At 40.3% G+C, this 21,267-nt stretch overlaps 1 protein-coding gene across 1 annotated transcript in view; it reads left to right on the plus strand.

Moving 5' to 3' along the window:
* The window catches only part of TXK (TXK tyrosine kinase), a 66,304-nt gene that overhangs the window by 23,292 nt on the left and 21,745 nt on the right, over positions 1 to 21,267 (plus strand). Inside the window, exons 6-10 of the mRNA XM_033958995.1 lie at positions 603 to 657; positions 2,627 to 2,706; positions 11,102 to 11,229; positions 13,333 to 13,407; positions 17,553 to 17,724. Of these exons, the coding sequence (XP_033814886.1) occupies positions 603 to 657; positions 2,627 to 2,706; positions 11,102 to 11,229; positions 13,333 to 13,407; positions 17,553 to 17,724 (510 nt within the window). The remainder of the gene's footprint in view (positions 1 to 602; positions 658 to 2,626; positions 2,707 to 11,101; positions 11,230 to 13,332; positions 13,408 to 17,552; positions 17,725 to 21,267) is intronic.

Genomic DNA, 21,267 nt, shown 5'->3' on the forward strand with positions numbered 1-21,267 from the left:
GTAGTGTTGTGGTGGTGTGGGAAATATTTACATTTTATATTAACTTCATTCAGGACACGATGCACTAAATTCATAAGAATCGGCCAAATTCTGTGGAAGATTCTACAAAAAAATATTCTGATGTGATTTTTTTTTTTCAGTTCCCATGTATAAGCCAACTCTGCAAGCCTGAAGGCTATTGAAATGACATATATTCAGGTACAGAAGGTATTTTTCTGCTCCTAGAATTTAATTTAACATTTTGGTCCCCAGGCCCTCCCTTCATGATTGCTGGAAAACCATTGCTCCCAGAATGATCCTATAAAACTGCCTGATTGAATATCATACTTTTAAATATGAAACTTTGCTTCATATATATATTATATAGGTAGCTATAAAAAAGTAAATGTATAAAGCATTTTCTTGTTTTATATGATGAAAAGGGCTCACAAAATTGTGTGGCTAGGTATGCAAAACTGAGAGAAGAAACCAGGAGGCCAACTAAGTGAGAAAGCAGAAATACAGTATTAGCCTTTGTCATGCCCATGTTGATGCTTTTGAAACCTATATATTACTTTTAATAGTCTAGTGTTCCAGCTGAACTTTTCCTTGATCATTTGTAGGTGGTACTGTAAAAATATAAGCAGAAATCAGGCTGAACTGCTGCTGCGACAAGAGGTAATTGAGAATCTGTGGGGAACAACTGTTCTGTTTGCATTGGAAGGGATGCACAATTAATGTCAAATGTGAAGAACATTTCCCTTTCCTTGCCGTATCGCATTACATATTTGCTTTATAGATTACAATCAAAGTTCTGTCATAAGTAGAGTACTTGATCAAAACTTATTTGCCAGTAAACTGCCTTAAACAGCACCTTCTTCCATTTTGGGAGTAACATAGTAAATGATGGCAAATGCATGGTCCATCCAGTCTGCCCAATAGTCATATTCATTATCAAAGCTTTATTGAACCAACAGTCCGATAGTATTACTGCAACATTTTACTCACTAAGTTCTACTATATGATGTCCTTCTCCTCCACCACTGACCCACATTCATATGATATGAACGTGGTATAAAATATCTATACATGCTCCTGATCTGTTCTTGCCATTTTCAGGACTCAGACCGTAAAAAATTCTGCCCCGTTTTGACCCCATATCTCAGCTGCTGGAGTTGCTGTCTAAACCCACTCCGGCCCATCCTATTAGGTCTTGCCATGTATGGGACACAGACTGAAGAAGTCTGTCTGGCATTGGCCTCATTTTCCCACTGCTGGAGTTGTATAGTCAAAGCCCACTTCAGCCTATTCCTGCTTTTTATCACATGTTGCACCTTGCTCATCAGTTGTCCCATAGTGCTGGTGGTCCATTGTTTGAAGTTTATTTGGGAGCATGCTGCCTATATTATAGGGCAACTTTTCAAGAGTCCCAACTAGATTTCAGAAAATTTGTTGTTTCTTCCTAAAGTCCAGTGTCTTAGTTTTCTTTCCATTTTGTTAATCTCTATAGTAATTTCCTACATTTTTGAAAAGAACAATTGTTGAGTCGTCCTATTGTTTTTTATCCCAACTATATAACTTATGTTTGCATGTTTTCTTATGTTTGCAAGCTTTGTGTGCTGCCTAGGACCATATATCCATTCCCTTCAGTCCCACTGAAGTCTCCCCACTCTCATTTCCTAGCTCAGAATAGAACATTTAACCCAAATGGTCATTTTGAATAAGCTATTGTTCCCCCTCATCCTGGGTCAGAGATCTCCATTGTGGACTCAGAAGCCAATCCAATCCTTAGTCTTGTATACCAAATCATCCCAACTATGGGGCTTGATTCTGTTTCCAAAAGAGTTAACTAATAGGACTAGAAGAACAAACTTATTAGGCAAGGAGGACATCACTTACAATCCCTTATTTGTCACTTAAAAATTTCTGAAATAAATAAGTCTTTAAGTTTTCCGAAAGATTATCAGAGCAGGAAGGATTCTAATTTCTGTAGGAAGTTCATTCCAAATTTTTACAAAGGAAAAGACCAAAGATTGACAAATCCTACCTAAAGCTTTAATTCCCCTAATAGAAGGGAAGGCTAATTTAAATTTGTGAATTCACCTAGAAGATAAAGGCTGTTGGGAGTTAAACAAGAGAGTAATCAATGGAGAAAATAATCCCATGTAGGATTTTGAATGTTATTCTGGCTCACTATAATTTGTTTTCCTGTGCTACTGCAAGCAGTGGTACTCTTCATCATTCAATCAGCTGAAATACCTGCAGAAAGACACATCAAGCATGCACTGATCCTCAATCAATGCAGTAATCTACAGTAATTGCAATGTTTACTTATTTGTAATAACATGTTGGAGTCTTCTTATATGGATGTTAATTGGGTTTAACTTGCTACCTTCCAACTCAGCCATCATGTGTTGTGAGAACAGTTGTGTTTTTCTGGTATAAGTATATTCTGCAAGGAGATCACTTATAAGAAATCCTGCTTTAGATTCACAATGGCGGGAAGGCTAGGCAGAATGAAATTTCCAGAACCACAAGCCCTAATATCTACTTTGGGAATGACATACCAAACTAAATTACAAAAGAAAGATGTGCTCAGTTTTAATGAAAAGCAGAATTCTCTAATGCTGAATGAATTTCTTTGCAGTGCAAAGAAGGTGCTTTTATTGTCAGAGATTCCAGCCAAAAAGGAGCCCACACTGTATCTGTGTATTCACAGGATGGACTGTAAGTGGCTGTTGATAACATGTGTCTATACACATTTCCCTCTGTATTTGCTGTGATAGGGAATACAGAAAAACTGTGAATAACTTTTTCATATGTTGTTCGCTGTTTTCTATTAAAAACCATTGTGAATATGGTGAAATCGCGAATAACATGGTGGGAGACCTGGCCTGTTCCTGAAGGAGAGGCAAAACACGGTGGTAAAAGTGCCTGGAATCAGCGATTTCTTTATGCAAGCTGACGTCATTTGGGGGAGGAGCAGCAAATTAAAAACCACGAATACAGAGGGAGAAGTGTACATACAATCAATAATGAGTACTGTGTGATGTCAAATAACTGCTTATATTATTAAACCTTCATTTCCCTCTTGCCAGACATCATGTCCAGGTGACAAACACGCCCTTGCAGCTGTGGGGTGGAGAGAAAGTCTTCTATGAGATAGAAGCCTTCAGTGACTCTTTTTTGTTAGTAGTTTAGTTACATTTCTTATTATACCACCTTTTACTATACAGCAATGAGATTTGCAATACATTATTTGAAAGGAGTTATTGAAAGTATTGATAGAAAGCGTAGATGAAATGCAATGCAGAATATTATTTAGTCAAGGTTACAATATGTATTATTTTAAAAATAATTGCAACAAGACAGAAGAAGCAATAGTGAAAAAGCTGAAAAAAAGACCCCCCCCCCCCAAAATTAAAAAAGGAATAGATTACATTACATCTGGGTCTTCTAGCCCGCATAATAGATCAATGGGGTAACAAAAGAAGAACCAGAGCATCCTCTAAGACAGTGAGTCCCAAACCTGAACCTGGAGGCACTCCAGCCTAGTAGTAGAGCTGCTGCCTCAGCACCCTGAGGTTGTGGGATTGAATCTCAGCGCTGCTCCATGTGATCCCGGGTTCAAAATAAGTACCGCTTTGAATATGTAACCACAAAGTTAGACAAGTTCCTGCTGAACAAGAGTGTATGCTCATAGGGCTATTCTCAGGGCACTGTTCTTTGTCCAGAGGGCAGCCACGTGAGCAGACTGTTGGGCATGATGGACCACTGGTCTGACCTAGCAGCGGCAATTCTTATGTTCCCATTCCCTTTCCCCTTTCCCAGTCAGGTTTTCCAGGTAGCATAATAAATATGCACTGCCTCCACTACATCCTGCAAATCTCTCTCGTGAATACTCATTGTGGATATCCTGAAAGTCTGACTGGCTGGGGTGCCTCCAGGACCAGGTTTGGAAACCAATGCTGTTGGACATCACAGTATAACAGCAAAAACTGGAGTACCAACTCTTAAGTGTCAAAGTACAAATTTAGCAAATTTTACAAAGTCTTCAGATGTTTCCGAAACTGACGATAATTTCTAACTTATCTGTGCCAATTGCAAGGTTTTTTTTTGAGGGGGTACTCGGGTAATGAGTACGGCACCTTTTCCAGTGCTTGATATACATGACTTATGGTCCACAAATATTAAGAACATAAGAAGTGCCTCCGCCGGGTCAGACCACAGGTCCATCCCGCCCAGCAGTCCGCTCCCGCAGCGGCCCAAAACAGGTCAAGACCTGTCTGAATCATCAGAAGGGGCTCCCTTGCCACCTTGGTTTCCCATTTAAGTCCTGCCTTCCTATCGAAGTCCTAGCCCTCCAGTCTTGCACATGCACGACCAGGTTAGTTTATACTCATTACCTGATTTACTTCCTATACTTGTGTTACCTCCCAGCTCCTCCCTCAGTATCCCATCCTGAAGAATAGCTTGATATGTAAGTACTGGCCTCTTTTTTTTTTTTTGCTAGAACAAATGCTCTGAACAGTGCTAATGGTAGATTACTTGAGAGGAATTAAGATGCAGATGAGAGAGGGAGCAGAGAAAAGGATCTGAAGACCCATAGATCTGTTGGGAAAGCTGTGTCCTTTAGTTCAGATTTGAAGGTACCATTAAACCTCAAAGAAAGGGGTAAGAGATATCAAAAATTAAGGGTGTCAGCATAACTAAATACAGTGTAGCTCTCAAACTTTTTTAGCTCTGTCACACTAAATGGAGCAAATGTTTTTTGTCGCACATTATAATCGAAATTATAAAATTGCAAATCCAACAAGAAATTAATGTGAGGGATGTGCTTGGGTTTGAGTGTAAATTAATTCAAAATGCAGCTCAATAGTAGCCAAGCAAACACATATTTCCTCATCCACCATCTACAGTCGTTCTCTTTTTTCGATTTAATTTCTGTCAGAGCTGAAAATCCAAGTTAGCAAAAATATGAAGATCCAAACAGTAACAAAGCCTTGATTGCTTTGCTGCTCAAGTTAGGATAATTACTGTATAAAAAAATAAAAATAAAATGGCTTGCTGTTAGTTTTCAAGGATTAATCATGTCAAAGAATGATGCTTGTCTGGATGGTTGTATCTTTATAAACACAGACACTCATAACATTGACAGACTCGTGTGTACACTACATGCATGTCATATATTTTAGTGTATATTTATGAAGGGAATTTTAAAAAATAAAGTAAAATTCGGGAATCTTTTGTGGTACACCTGGAATCTCTTTGGGGCACACCGCCATGGCACACAGTTTGAGAGACACTGTTCCAGTTAAATCCTGTGTCACAGGTAGAAGACTTGGTAAGACTATTTGATGTGATCTCATAGAAGTGCATTAGATAAATACCTAAAACAAGCAATAAGACAGACTCTGTAACTAAAGTCAAGGTTTGGAATTTTAATTCTATAATTGATATGACAATGATGGCATTGAGGATTAATTTGGAAAGAGAGAATGGTAAATATATTTACATTGGTGTGATATACAGGCCTCCTTCACAGACGGAAAAGTGGCCAAAGATTTAATAGTAGACATTCAGAATATATCTAAAAAAGGGGAAGTTTTACTAATAGGTGATTTTAACATGCTGGATGTTGATTGGGGTATCCCTATTGCAGGGTCTTCTAGAAGTAGGGAGATCATGGATTCTCTACAAGGAGAACTGTTCCAGCAGTTAGAAATAGAACCTACACGAGATGGGGTCATACTGGACTTAGTGCTTACAACGTGGAAAGTGTTTCTGATGTTACAGTGGGTGATCATCTGGCATCCAATGATCACTGCTTGATATGGTTTAATATTAAGATGGGTATAGAGAGGGTTCATTCAAAAGTAAAGGTTCTAAACTTTAAAAAATCTTTGTTCAGATGAGGGATTACGTTGAGGAACTGATGTCTGGATGGGAACGTCTGGAAGGAATAGAAATGCAGTGGGCAAAACTGAAAGGAGTTGTTGTAAGTGTGACTTTTTTGTGAGGCAAGTAGGTAAAAGTGAGAGGAAAGGTGGTCACTTTGGTTCTCAAAAGCAGTAGCTGAGAAGGTAAGGAATAAGATGTTACCTTTCATTAACTACAAAAGATCACAGAAAGAGGAAGACAGGCAAAAATATTTAGTCAAGAGGCTGGTCGAGAAGTCAGGAAAGCAAAGATACAAATGGACGAAAAATAGCTGACAAGGTAAAACGGGGAGATATGACATTTTTTTTAGACATATCAGTGATAGGAAGAAGTACAAAAGTGGCATTGTGAGACTCAAAAGTGAAGGGGAGGAATATGTAGAAGCTAATAAAAGGCTGGATTGCTTAACAAATATTTGTGTTCTGTGTTCACAGCTGAAGATCCGGGAGCGGGACTGCAGAAGACAAATGCAATTAGGGATGCTGGAGTGGTAGACCCTGACTGATTTTCAGAGGGTTGTGTTTGTGAGGAGCTAGCTAAATTAACCATAGACAAAGCAATGGGGCTGGATGGTGTATATCCGAGGGTGCTTGTGGCTCCACTGACTGGCCTTTTCAATGCTTCTCTAGAGTCGAGAATAATACCGGAGGACTGGAGAAGGGTGGATGTGATCCCTCGCCACAAAAGTGGAAGTAAGGAAGAAGTAGGGAATTACAGGCCAGTAAGTCTGGCAAATTAATGGAAATGCTTTTAAAACTGAGAAATGGTGACATGTCTGAAATCCGGTGGATTACAGGACCCAAGGCAACGTAGATTCACTAGAAGTAGGTCTCGGCAGACCAGTCTGATCAATTTCTTTGACTGGGTGACCAGAGAATTGGGTAGAGGGAGTGCACTAGATGTAGTGTATTTAAATTTTAGCAAAGCCTCTGACAGTGTTCCTCTCAAACATCTAATAAATAAACTGAGTACTCTTGGGATGAGCCCCAAAGTGACTGGTTGGGTCAAGAACTGGTTAAGTGGAAGAGGACAGAGGGTAGTGTTCAATGGAGTTTGCTTTGAGGAAAGGGATGTTAGCAGTGGTGTGCCTCAAGGTTCTGTTCTTGAGCCTATTCTCTTTAACATTTTTATAAGCGATATTGCTGAAGGGCTGTCAGGTAATATTTGCATCTTTGAGGATGATACCAAAATCTGCAATAGAGTAGACACCTCGGATTGAAGAATGGTCTGAAATTTGGCAGCTAAAATTTAATGCTAAGAAATCCAAGGTCATACATTTGAGCTACAAAAACCTGAAAGAACGGTACAGTTTAGGGGTGAAGAACTTATGTGCACGAGCGGGATTTGGGTGTGATTGTATGCGATGATCTTAAGGTGGCCAAACAGATTGAAAAGGTGACGGCGAAAGCTAGAACAATCCTAGGGTGCATAGGAAGAGGTATGGTCAGTAGGAAAAAGGAGGTATTGATGCCCCTGTATAAGACTCTGGTGAGACCTCATATAGAATATTGTGTACAATTCTGGAGACCACAACTTCTAAATGATATAAAAAGGATAGTCCAGAGCAGTGGTTCCCAAACCTGTCCTGGAGGACCCCCAGGCCAGTCGGGTTTTCAGGATAGCCCTAATTAATATGCATGGAGCAGATTTGCATGCCTGGCACCTCCATTATATGCAGATCGCTCTCATGCATATTCATTAGGGTTATCCTGAAAACTCGACTGGCCTGGGGGTCCTCCAGGACAGGTTTGGGAACCACTGGTCCAGAGGAAAGCCACTAAAATGGTGCATGGTCTTCGTCATAAGGCTTATGGGAACAGATTTAAAGATCTCATTATGTATACTTTAGAGGAATGGTGAGAGAGGGGAGACATGATAGAGATGATTAAATACCTATGTGGCATAAACGTGCATGAGTTGAGTCTCTCATTTGAAAGGAAGCTCTGGAATGAGAGGGCATTGAATGAAAAGAGGTGATAGGCTCAGGAGTAATCTAAGGAAATACTTTTTTTACAGAAAGGGTGGTAGATGCGTAGAATAGTCTCCCGAAAGAAGTGGTGGAGAAAGAGACTGTGTCTGAATTCAAGAAAGCATGGCATAGGCACATGGGATCTCTTAGAGAGAGGAAGAAATAATGGTTAATGCGGATGGGCAGACTGGATGGCCATTTGGCCTTTATCTGCCATCATGTTTCTATGTTTTTATGTAAAAGAAGACTAATATGACCAGAGTTGTGCATTCCCATGAGAAGGTTACCCCCTAATTGTTTAATCTTGTGCATATATTTCCATGCTTAGCATGCAACATTGTGCATGTAGGTTATAGAATAATTTCATTTCCAGCTCAAACAGGGAACGTGTACCCAATTCTGGAAGTCAGTAAAGCTTTTTAGATAAATAGAGAAAAACTGACTATAATGGAAAGCTGGTCTCAAGAGAGTAATCCTATATTCATATGGTATAATCAGAGATATGAGCTATCTGAGGCCTTCACACAGAAGATTGTAACAGTTTACAAGTCTGGTAAGGGGTTTAAAAAAATCTTAAAATAATTTGACATTAGCCATTCCATGGTCCGGAAAATAGTGTACAAGTGGAGGACTTTCCAAACAACTGCGAACATGCCCAGGTCTGGCTGTCCAAGCAAGTTGCCCCCCCCCCCCCCCCCCGAGCAGACCGCAAGATACTAAAAGAAGTCTCCCAAAACCTAAAATGTCATCACGGGATGCATCTACAATCAGAAAGATACTGTACAAATTTAACTTGCATGGGAGGTGTGCAAGGAGGAAACCTTTGCTCTCTAAGAGAAACATCAAAGTCAGACTGAAGTCTTCCAGAGAGAACATGGACAAACACCAGGACTTCTGGAATAGTGTTCTATGGACAGATGAGTCTTAAAATAGAATTATTTGGACACCAGAAAAGAGGACATGTTTGGCGTACACCAAATACTGCATTCCAGAAAAAGAACCTCATACCAATTGTGAAGCATGGAGGTGGAAGTGTCATGGTTTGGGGATGCTTTGCTGCAGCAGGACCTGGCCAGCTCACCATCATAGAATCCACCTTGAAGTCTACCGTGTATCAGAGGGTGCTTGAAGAATATGTGAGACCATCTGAAAGAAAATGAAAGCTGAAGCGGAACTGGACCCTGCAACACAATAATGACGCAAAACATACCAGTAAATCCACCAAGGACTGGCTGAAAACTAAGAAATGGAAAGTCCTGGAGTGGCCGAGTCAAAGCCTTGATCTTAATCCATTGAGATGATGTGGGGTGATTTGAAATGGGCTATACATGCAAGAAATCCCTTAAACATCTCACAGCTGAAAGAATTCTGCATTGAGGAGTGGGCCAAACTTTCCTCAGACCAATGTCGAGACTGGTAGATGGCTACAAGAAGCATCTCACTACAGTTATTTCAGCCAAAGGGATAAAACTAGCTATTGGGATATAGGGTGTCCTAATTTATTCCACAGTTAGAATATACATTTTTGTGGATATTTTATGTTTCATGAGTAAATTGAGGAAAATTTTTGTTGTTTACCTGCAATTACATCACTTTCTTTTCCAGAGATAAATAAAAAAAAAAGATTTGACATCGATATGTGAACATTTCTTCTTTCTTTCTTTTTTTTTATTCTTTTCAGCAGTATGAGGGGGCACTGTTGGCTTTAGGCCTGACTATTTCATGGGGTATCATAATTTTTTCACATGACTGTATATACTGCATATCAATGGAGATTATCTAAGTGATTTTTACATTTAGGTGCTCAAGCATTCTTCCCTATCTGTCCCAGTGAGCTCACAATCTACCTAACATACCTGGCCATTCACCAGAGAAGGAGGTTCCATTAAATGTTTGAAATACTAGCACTTGCATGCCTAAGTGTGCACATACCCAGGAAAGTGCTAGCAGGGCATCTAAATACTATTCTGTAAATGCCCACTTAACTTGCATAGTGTGTTTTTACAAGGAAAGTGTACAAATGGAGGAGCAGGGCTAGCAGCAGCCGGTCAGCAGAGGCAGCACTGTAAACAGGCTGTTTGTGTCGGAAGTGACGTGACATAGGAAAGGCCCTGCCAAGGCTGGCTGCAAACGGCCTGTTTACAGCACAGCCTCTGCTGACCGGCTGCTGCTGATGCTTTGGGAGAGTGCAGGTAAGAGATACCAGCTCTACCCGTGCAAGGGGGGGGGCGGGGGGTTGTCAGGTTGGCTGCCGCTACTGCTTCAGGGACTGGGAGGAGGGGGTGGGGTTGTCGGGCCGGCTGCTGCTGCTATTTGAGGGTTTGGAGGGAGGGAGGGTTGTGGGTCAGGAGCATGGAAGATGATTGGTTTTTTACCCGGGGTGTTTTTTTGCCGGTTACTTGAGTTTGCCGGCTGGTTGAGTGCCAGTTAAGTGGGATTCTACAGTATTATTGTATGAAACAAAACATCATACTGTATATATTTATAATTATTAAAAAAAACACTGAAATTCATTTTGGATAGTGAGTGTGGCAGATAGCAGTGAAAGAGTTAACGAGAAAAATCTCTGTTGTGCCCTAAGCACATGCTTATTATGCTTAATGGTTAATCTAGGGCTGGGGAGGAGCATAGGTTTGACAGATGGGACTTCCATGTACATAGGTAATTTACAGATTGTTATGTGTGTTCCTGTTGCATTTAGGCATCTGCACTTACACCAGCTCAATGGCTGGTTTAACTGCAGGCACCTGAATGTTAGACTTGCAAATACTGGGTTATGCAGTGCTAGTATTCTATAACGGAGCCTAAATGCCATTATAGAAGTGTCATTTGCCATGCAGTTTGAGGGCCCAAATGGAGATGTTCAGTTGTAGAATTGCTCCTTACAGCACATTAGCTGAATTGAATTTAATGCAAATGCAGTTGATATCATCCACTGATATGGCATTAACAGTTGTGTGCTATCTGCTATGTTAACAGTTAATGCATGGCAACTTAGCAGACATTGCCTCTAAAGCAAAGTCCACACCCATCCCCTGCTTAATTCCATGTTAACCAATCAACATGGGAATTCATGTGAGCTGACTCTCATGATGCTAATAATTCCCTGCGTTACATTTTAGTAAAATAGGGCCTGAATATTTTACTAACTGGCATTTTAATGGACAATTTGAATTGTGAATAAATAAAATGAACTTCTTTGCATTATTGTAGCAATAACGGTGGAGATGTTAGACACTACCGTATCAAGAGAAATAACATCGGACTGTATTACTTGGCAGAAAAACACCTTTTTAAGTCGGTTCCTGAGCTAATCCAGTACCATCAGCACAATGCAGCAGGTAACCTACAAATGGATATCTACAGGTGTAATGCTGAGTGCAGCATGGTGATACTATGATATAAATGTGTAGCCCGAGTTTCCTTCATATGGATGTCACAATTATTGTAATGTTGGCCAGATTAGGAATTAAATGTACACAAGGGTAGAGGGTGCCCTTGAACATTATCCCTCTCATTCTATAACTTGGTGCCTAAATTTAAGTGCTGTTTGTGCACTTAAATGTGTAGAATACTAGTACTTATGGAGGTAAGTGTACACTTGCATACATAAGTGTTAGATGAGCACTCAGCACTTTTCTGTAAATGATGCATGCAACTTGCCTAGTATGATAATGCACCGGCTAGATATTACATCCCCACATTTATAAAAGGATGAATATGTGAAAAATATTTTGATACTCAATCCTCAGAGGGAAGATGTTCCCGTTGGCTCAAGTGAATAAAATTCCCTGAACCCACTCTTCACGGGATCTCATAGGATCAAAATATATCATCGTATGCAAGATATTTATTAAATTTTAAATAATTCGAATAATAAATGTGAACTTGTACTTAGCTTATAAAGTTCTCCTTTTTTTTTTTTTTTTTATCTCATTATATTAAAATAGGAGCGCCTCCATTATATTTTAATATAATGAGATAAAAAAAAAAAGAGAACTTTATAAGTTAAGTACAAGTTCACATTTATTATTCGAATTATTTAAAATTTAATAAATATCTTGCATACGATGATATATTTTGATCCTATGAGATCCCGTGAAGAGTGGGTTCAGGGAATTTTATTCACTTGAGCCAACGGGAACATCTTCCCTCTGAGGATTGAGTATCAAAATATTTTTCACATATTTATCCTTTTATAAATGTAATATCTAGCCGGTGCATTATCATATTGAGTGGATGAAGTTGGTCCGGCTACTCGTATAGCCATTTGAAGAATTTTTCTGCAACTTGCCTAGAACAGGTATTCTTGATCCAGTCCTTGGGACACACCTAGCCAGTCAGTTCTGTAGCAGCAGTAAGAGAACTCATGTGGTGAAAAAGAGGGCGAGCCCCACTGCATTGTGATAACCACTGGAGCATGCCATCTCTGGATCACAGCTGCAGGCAGTATGTGCAAAGTTACTGGGAAGACACCTAATTAGATGGAAGCATGGACCTGATAGGAGAGCTTTTGCGGCCAGAAAGTTCCAAAATTTTCAATAAAGATTGAATAATTTTATATATATATATATATATATATATATATATATGTATATATATATATATATATATATAGATATAGATATAGATATAGATATATAGATATATAGATATATCTATATATATATAGAGATATATATATATAAAATTATTCAATCTTTATTGAAAATTTTGGAACTTATAAAACAAACAGCCAAAGGTAGTTTTCTTGAAAAACAACATCCAAGAAGTTCTTGGCTGAATTGAATTTAAATAATAAATGAAGATGAATAAAACTAAAAAAAGCAAACACCCAAACATGTATCAGAATGGAACCAAAATAAAAGTAACTAAATCAAATATAATCTTAACAAAGTTGAACAAAACCTAACAAAAGGCTCCTCCCCCCTCCGCCTCAGGCTTGAGATCTTTTAACATCCTTCAACCAAGAAGGATTTTTATTAACTGAGGAAAGGGCATACTGTATATGGAGGATGACGTGGGAGTAACTAGAAGTATATATAGAGAGAGGAACAGGAAAAGAGGAAAATAAAGAAGATAAGTCAAGGGAGAGGTTCAACCCCAGTACCAACTTCATTAAGTAGCAATATTTTGCCTGAGTATGTGTATTCGTAAGCATAGAAAATGTTAAAATGCAAATTAAGAAATGAACTAACAGTATCAAGACCAAGGGTGGGCAACTCCGGTCCTCGAGGGCCGGAATCCAGTCGGGTTTTCAGAATTTCCCCAATGAATATGCAAGAGATCTATTTGCATGCACTGCTTTCAATGCATATTCATTGGGGAAATCCTGAAAACTCAACTGGATTCTGGCCCTCAAGGACCGGAGTTGCCCACCCCTGATGTAGATTTAGTTTCATATGCCTTTATCCAATTAACTCATAACTACTTTGCTTTCGCAGGGCTCATTACCCGCCTCCGATATCCAGTTAGCCCCTTGGGACACTGTTTACCTAAAATGGCAGGATTCAGTTATGGTAAAGTTTGATACACCTCATCAAGAATATAAAAGCTAATATCAGACCAGCACTGGCACTCGGAGCTGGATTTTTCCACATTTGGAGATTAGAAACAAATTCCAGTGAAAGCTGTTAATCAACTATAATTGCAATGTACAGAATGTTTAAAAACACACCTATGCTTTGGTTAATATGTATTCAGCAAATAACAGGAAAGGGTGCTTATTAAATTATCCAAGGGCATGGATGCATAAAAGGGGCCCTTTTACTACCTCATGATAACATTGCTGTTACCTCAGTTTAGCACAGGACTTTACAGCACAGTAATTGCAAATCTATTGTTACACATATTGGGAGTATTCCCATTATTTTCTATTGCAGGTTGTGCATTAACATTCACATGAATGCATGGGGTACCTGCTCCCGGTTAGAATCTCCTACAGTATATAGGAGGCAGAAAGTGTGTGTGTGGTTATCTCTATGTTAGTCATTTAGGGGTAAATTCTATTAATGACATTCAAATATCAGCACTGAATAAAATCGGTGCCCAGTGCTGTTCTATAATGGGCACTCACCTTTGAGTGCCAATGTATGCCTCAGGACTTCAGCTTGCTAAAACCAGTTGTAATTCCCGGCGCCAATTTGGGCACACATTTTTTGTAATCTATAACATTGCATGCAAAATCTTGTTTGCCAAGCATTTTGCAAATTTCTTTTCATTTAGATTTCCTGCTTTTGTTCCTCTATATTATGTTACCATTTACTGTTAACCGGGTCGAGCTCCATTTGGTTTCTGACCCGGTCTATAAAACTAAGTTTTAGTTTAGTTTAGGAATGCCCTAACCTGTCCATGAACCTCCCATGGCCATTCCCCCTTTTGGGGTTGTGTGTTATGGGGTTTAGAAGATGCTCATTGTTATAGAATAGTATGTAGAAAAATGTGCACCCAATTCCAAATTGGTGCCAATTAGCACCCCATTCTTGGCACTAATTGGCCACACATCTTGGATCGGCACCCAAATATTGGTGCCCTTTTCTGGCCGTCATATATAGACTCTGAGGGATTAGCATGTGGTAGGTGCAATACGTTAACTGTCAAATGCCTTATACCACATGCCCATGTCACACCCTCTGATGTAGAAAGCACATAGGCCTGGATTCTATAAACGGTGCTGTTGTCAACGACCACCTTAAAAGCGACCGCTGATCACGGATCAATCACATGACGGCGCTGTTTAGAGAATGGGTTTTCAAGGCCTACGTTTCCGTTGCTCTAGGCACCTGGGCCAATCAGGCCTTAGACTTAGTGGGGATGGGCGGACCCGCTATGCCTTAGGCCTGATTGGTCCAGGCTTCTAGAGCCTGGGCCAATCAGGCCTTAGGCTTCGGCGGGATGGGCCGGGAAGGGGCAGGCCCGCCTCATTTCGACGAGGCGGGCCTGCCGGCTGGACGGGCAAGACCCGTCTGGCCAAAAGAAAAGGTTAGTTTGGTGGGGTGGAGGTTTGGGGGCTGTTAGCGCGGGGGGGGAGGGTGCGGAGGGGGTGCGTCTTCGGGCAGGAGGGATTGGGCACCCTCCTGCCAGCGATCGGTAGTGTCGGGGGGGGGGGAGCATCTTCTGGCAGGAGGGTTTGGGCACCCTCCTGCCAGAGATCGGTAGTGTCGGGGAGGGGCGGTCGGTAGTGTCGAGGGGGCATCTTCTGGCAGGAGGGTTTGGGCACCCTCCTGCCAGCGATCGGTAGTGTTGGGGGGGGGGCGGTCGGTAGCGTCGGGGGGGCACCTTCTGGCAGGAGGGTTTGGGCACCCTCCTGCCGGCAATCGGACAGGCGGCCACGGCCCGCTATACATATAGTGGCAGAGAGATCCCTTGCTGCGATATGTGTAGCGGGCCGTGTCTAATCTAACCCGATTCTCTAATCAGCATCTGTAACATGGACACCGGTTACAGAATCGGGGTTTAGTGTAGGCCCGATTCTGAATAGGACACCTCTCCCGGGCGTCCTATACAGAATCAGGGCCATATTGCCCAAGATAAGTGGCTTTTTTTTGTCATTTTTTTCAATAGACCGTATAAGTGCATAATACTAAAAGAAATTGTACATTTAAAGACACTGGTGTAGATTTTAAGAGGAGGAAGTAATGAATTTATATATAAAAGTTAATATTTAAAAAAGTTCAAAAAAATATTTAAAAAGATTAAGTTATAACTGAGTGTGAGTGCCAGGTCCCTTGGCCAATGATTGGAGCAAGTAGGAGCAATACTACACTGATCTTCCCAGTCTGTGATTGTACAGCTGTGCGTAGGCTCCAACTCTGAGGCCTCTGGAATTAAATACACTTTTCTGGTTAAGTGGTGTGGTATAATATATTTTTTGTAAAACAAAATTAGGCAGGCCTTTTGAATTTCCCTCAAAGCGGATATAAATGTATGTTCCTGCTTTCCAGTGAGGTAATTTTTAATGGACATTGTGAAGATCTGTTGCACAAGTTGGTGATTTCTGGCATACAGATAAGTGATTTGATTTTCAAGTTTTTGGGCATTAAACACTGTTGTAATAACTAAGGCCCTCTTTTACTAAGCCGCAGTATAGGTTTCTACCAAGGCCTGGGGTGCTAAATGTTCCAACACTGCTCTGATGCTCATAGAAATTCTGTGAGCATCGGAGCATTTGGCGCTCCAGGCCGTGATAGGTACTTCTACCGCAGCTTAGTAAAAGAGGAGAGTAAATTATTACAACATTGGTGTGGATATTCATGAATATTTAAAGAACTGTTTAATCATCTTCTTTGATGTTTTGTGCGGTTCACCATAAGTTTTTGTATTTTTGAAATTTTGCTGAATTTTATATAATGACTCTAGCCATTGAAAATACAATATTGAAACACCACCCACCACTGGCAGCAATGTACTTGAAGGACTTCATTCAGCTTAGAGGGAACTGTACTAGCTGTCCTGTTATAAAATTATGCTCTGCCACCTGGCTTCTATATTTTATTTATTTATTTTGATTTCTATCCCGTTCTCCCAGAAACTCAGAATATATGATGCTCAAAATTGTGCATACAAATTTGGGTGCATGCACAATTTAATTGAGTAATGAGATAATTAGTACAAATTAGGTGCTAACAATCAATTATTGGAGTTGATGACAATTTGGATTTATGCACACATCTTGCTGCATGCTATTGTATACAGACGCGCACACAAATCTTTTAGCGTGTAACTGAAAAGGGGGCGTGGCTGTGGGAGGGTCAGGGTATTCACTAAGATGCGCACACTATTATAATTTGGGGATCTGCGTCTAATTTACATTAAATTACATTGATGTCTTCTGTCCCGTCAATACTTTTCAGTTCTAGGCGGTTCACAACAAGAAATTAGCCTGGGCATTCCCAGGGAGATTACAAGGTTGATAGCTATAGCATGCGTCAGGATTTGGGAATGGTCGATACGGTTTGGTTGGATCATTTGACAAATTTCTTGAATAGTATGGTTTTCAGTTCTTTTCTGAATGTTTTGTAGCTGGGCGTCGTGGTCAGCAGATTTAAGAGGTGGTGATCTATTTTTGCTGCTCTGGTGGCTAGTAGACCGTCATATATTTTCTTGCTTTGCATGCCTTTGATTGGGGGGTGGGTAAAGTGTGCTTGAGTTCTCCTTGGTCTGGATGTGTTTTTCCAGATTAGGCGGTTGTTCAGATAGCTTGGTCCATTTCCATTTAGTGCTTTGAATAGGGTACAGTAGAATTTATGTTGTATTTGTGCTTGTACTGGGAGCCAGTGTGAGTCTTGGAAAGCTGAGGTAATGTGGTCGTATTTTTTCAGCACCAAGTTTGAGCTACTGTAAATTCTCATGCCCAAACTTGGGCATGGATCTTTATGCTACGTTCTATTCTATAAACAGCGACCAACTCAGAGCACTGTTTATAGACTAGCGCTCATTTTTGTCGGCGCCCAAATCTGGGTGCCATTTACAGAATCTAATCCGACTTGGATATTCCTAAGCTTTCCAGCAAATTGGTGGCTTTATTGATATTCTTTCTTAATTCATAAAAACCAGAAGTATTTAGGAAAACTTTTTCATTGTGTAATGGCGAATAATTTATACTAAATTAGCAGTAATGATGTGTCGTGCAATGTTGACCAGGTTGGGTACATTTCTTTTACAGAGAAGTGGGAAATACAACCATCTGAACTGACTTTTATGAAGGAGATTGGAAATGGCCAGTTTGGAGTAGTCCATTTGGGCACATGGAGGACACTTGTCAAAGTAGCAATCAAAGCAATTAATGAGGGTGCAATGTCTGAGGATGATTTCACTGAAGAAGCGAAAGTGATGATGTAAGTAGATCTTATTATCAATATAAAGAACTTCTCAAGCAATGAAAAATAGCAACTTTTGAGGGTAATTGCATATAAGTTGTCTAGAAGGTAAATGCGTTAAATACATGCTAATATTTTATAAAAGGCTTGGTGAATGTTGAGCCTTTTATAAAATAGGTAAGCCACTCCTGAAGAAATCCTTGTTAATTTAGAAATCTACATACATATAAAAATACCAAAAACAGAGTGGCATCACATTGAAGATGTCAGTGACAGCATTTAAATACGTATGCAACCTTTTGCTACATAGAAGAGGTGTAATCATGGGTGGGTATGGGCTGGCCGTCCCAGCAGCCTCAAGCACTTTTCTGCCATGCCTTACCTCCTGAGAAAGACCTGAAACTCCTCCCTCAAAGACTCCCCAACTCTCCCATAGGCTTCCTTGGGCTTACCATAAGATATCCCTAGTGGAGGAATAGCCTAGTATAGAACAAGCAGAAGCAATCCCCAGTTGCTCCTGTCCATGCTGGTACTGGGTTCAAATGACTGCAGCAGCTTCTAGTAGTAGTTTCACAGAGTCAGGCTGTCATACAAGACTGTTATGAAATATTTTGCATGCTTTGCATCTAATTATTAGGTAGCTCATGGTAATTTAAACTAATGTGTGTTAAAGTAATATAACACATTATTGAGGTTTGACGCATTTTAAGGGGCAATTACATGTTATTGCCTTAAAACACTTTAGAAACGATCCCCCTAAATTAATACAAGTTCAAATAGTAAAAAAGACCAGCTAAATTATCAAAAACCCTAATCCAACATAAAACCCACTATCAGACTAATCCATTCTATCATCCCAATCAAATTATCAGCTGAATATTTATAATAAGATGTGCTTTTATCACTGCATGACTCTGGGGCCTAATTATATCCCAGGTAGACAGCATTGCCCTGCAGTGACAGAAGGAAATAGGTCCATTCTGGCGGTTTGTGGGAAAATGGGAGTCTATATTGTTCGACATAGAGCAATATAGGCTCATAGTCCAATCCCTAGTCCTAAGTCTAGTGGACTATTGCAATATCCTCTATCTACCATGCCCTGCATTCATGATAAAACAACTAGCTCTCAGATTAATCTACAAAACATACAAATGTACAAAACATAGCTCTCAGATTAATCTACTCGCTGAGTAAATATGACCACATCACCGCTGCATACCTGGACTCACACTGGTTATCAATACAAGCACGAATTCAATTCAAACTATACTGTCTATTATTCAAAGCTATAAATGGCACTGCTCCCATTTACCTAAACAACTGCCTAATTCAAAATCTTACTACTAGGCAAAGAAGAACTCAAACCCCATTTACTTACCCTCCTTTCAAAGGTACTCGGTACAAGAAGATGTATGACAACCTACTAGCGACGCAGGCAGTGAAACTTGACCACCCCATCTCCAACTTACTGACAACAACAAGCGACTTCAAATCATTTTGAAAAGGAATCAAAACTCTGCTATTCAAAAAATTTATCCAGTTATCCTAACTCTTCCCCTTGTCCTTCTCCTCCCTTGTAATAGTCTCACCCCCTCTTGTAATTTTTTCTCTCCTAAGTATCAACCATGTATTCCACTACCTAACTTGCAAATCTTCTGGAAATGTGCAGTTAGCTTCATTGTAATCCTAACACCTAAACTGTAATTTTCTTGGAAATGTCCATTTAGCTTCTTTATAATCCGCCTAGAACTGCAAGGTACGAGCGGAATAGAAGTCACTAATGTAATGTAATGGTTTCTCTGCAGTGAATTTACTGCCTTTTGCCTCTGGAAATATTGGAGATCCTGAAGGGGCTATGCAGAAGTCCAATACACAATGGACAAGATTCAGTAAATAACATACAAAAAAAAAAGAACCACAAAAAATTGTGTGGCATGCTATTCTATAAACTGTGCTCCGAGTTGGTGCTATTTATAGAATATCGTTTTGAGCTGATACCCATGCCAAGCTTTAGGCATGATGATTTACACCAGCTGAAACCTGGTGCAAATCCCGGTGGGTAATGTAGGTGCAAATCCCTGATATTGAGTAGTATTGCACACATCGTTAGTAAATGCCCCTGACCCACCCCATGCCCTTCCTATGGCTATGCCCCCTTTTGAGTTGCACACTATAAGATTTAGTAACATAGTAGATGACGGCAGTTAAAGACCCGAATGGTCCATCCAGCCTGCCCAACCTGATTCAATTTAAAAATTTTTTATTTTTTTATTTTTTCTTCTAAGCTATTTCTGGGCACGAATCCAAAGCTTTACCCGGTACTGTGCTTGGGTTCCAACTGCCGAAATCTCTGTTAAGACTTACTCCAGCCCATCTACACCCTCCCAGCCATTGAAGCCCTCCCCTGCGCATCCTCCACCAAACGGCCATACACAGACACAGACCGTACAAGTCTGCCCAGTAACTGGCCTAGTTCAATATTTAATATTATTTTCTGATTCTAAATCTTCTGTGTTCATCCCACGCTTCTTTGAACTCAGTCACAGTTTTACTCTCCACCACCTCTCTCGGGAGCGCATTCCAGGCATCCACTACCCTCTCTGTAAAGTAGAATTTCCTAACATTGCCCCTGAATCTACCACCCCTCAACCTCAAATTATGTCCTCTGGTTTTACCATTTTCCTTTCTCTGGAAAAGATTTTGTTCTACATTAATACCCTTCAAGTATTTGAACGTCTGAATCATATCTCCCCTGTCTCTCCTTTCCTCTAGGGTATACATATTCAGGGCTTCCAGTCTCTCCTCATACGTCTTCTGGCGCAAGCCTCCTATCATTTTCGTCGCCCTCCTCTGGACCGCCTCAACTCTTCTTACGTCTTTCGCCAGATACAGTCTCCAAAACTGAACACAATACTCCAAGTGGGGCCTCACCAATGACCTGTACAGGGGCATCAACACCTTCTTCCTTCTACTGACTACGCCTCTCTTTATACAGCCCAGCATCCTTCTGGCAGCAGCCACTGCCTTGTCACACTGTTTTTTCGCCTTTAGATCTTCGGACACTATCACCCCAAGGTCCCTCTCCCCGTCCTTGCATATCAACTTCTCTCTTCCCAGCATATACGGTTCCTTCCTATTATTAATCCCCAAATGCATTACTCTGCATTTCTTTGCATTGAATTTTAGTTGCCAGGCATTAGACCATTCCTCTAACTTTTGCAGATTTGTACATGAATCTTTAAAGAATAGCGCTTAGCAAGAGTGAGTGCAAATTCAAATTGTTACCAATTAACGCCATTGATAGTGCCCATTTATTGGTGCTGATTGGCTCGTTAAACAATTTCATTACATGCACATCTCAGGATAGCATGTAATTTTGTGATTGGAAATTTTGCATTCCATTTATAAAATTGCCCTTGTTGCTGTGTATTTTTTATAATCTGAGCTGTAACATGTGAGAATCAGTTATGCTCTATCTGGATATTTTGTACAGCTCAGTAAAAATTATTTGAATAAAATTGCCCTTGTTATGATTGGACATATTTCCTAGATCAGTGTTTC

Source organism: Geotrypetes seraphini, chromosome 1 (genome assembly GCF_902459505.1).
Source record: "Geotrypetes seraphini chromosome 1, aGeoSer1.1, whole genome shotgun sequence".
NCBI lineage: Eukaryota > Metazoa > Chordata > Amphibia > Gymnophiona > Dermophiidae > Geotrypetes > Geotrypetes seraphini.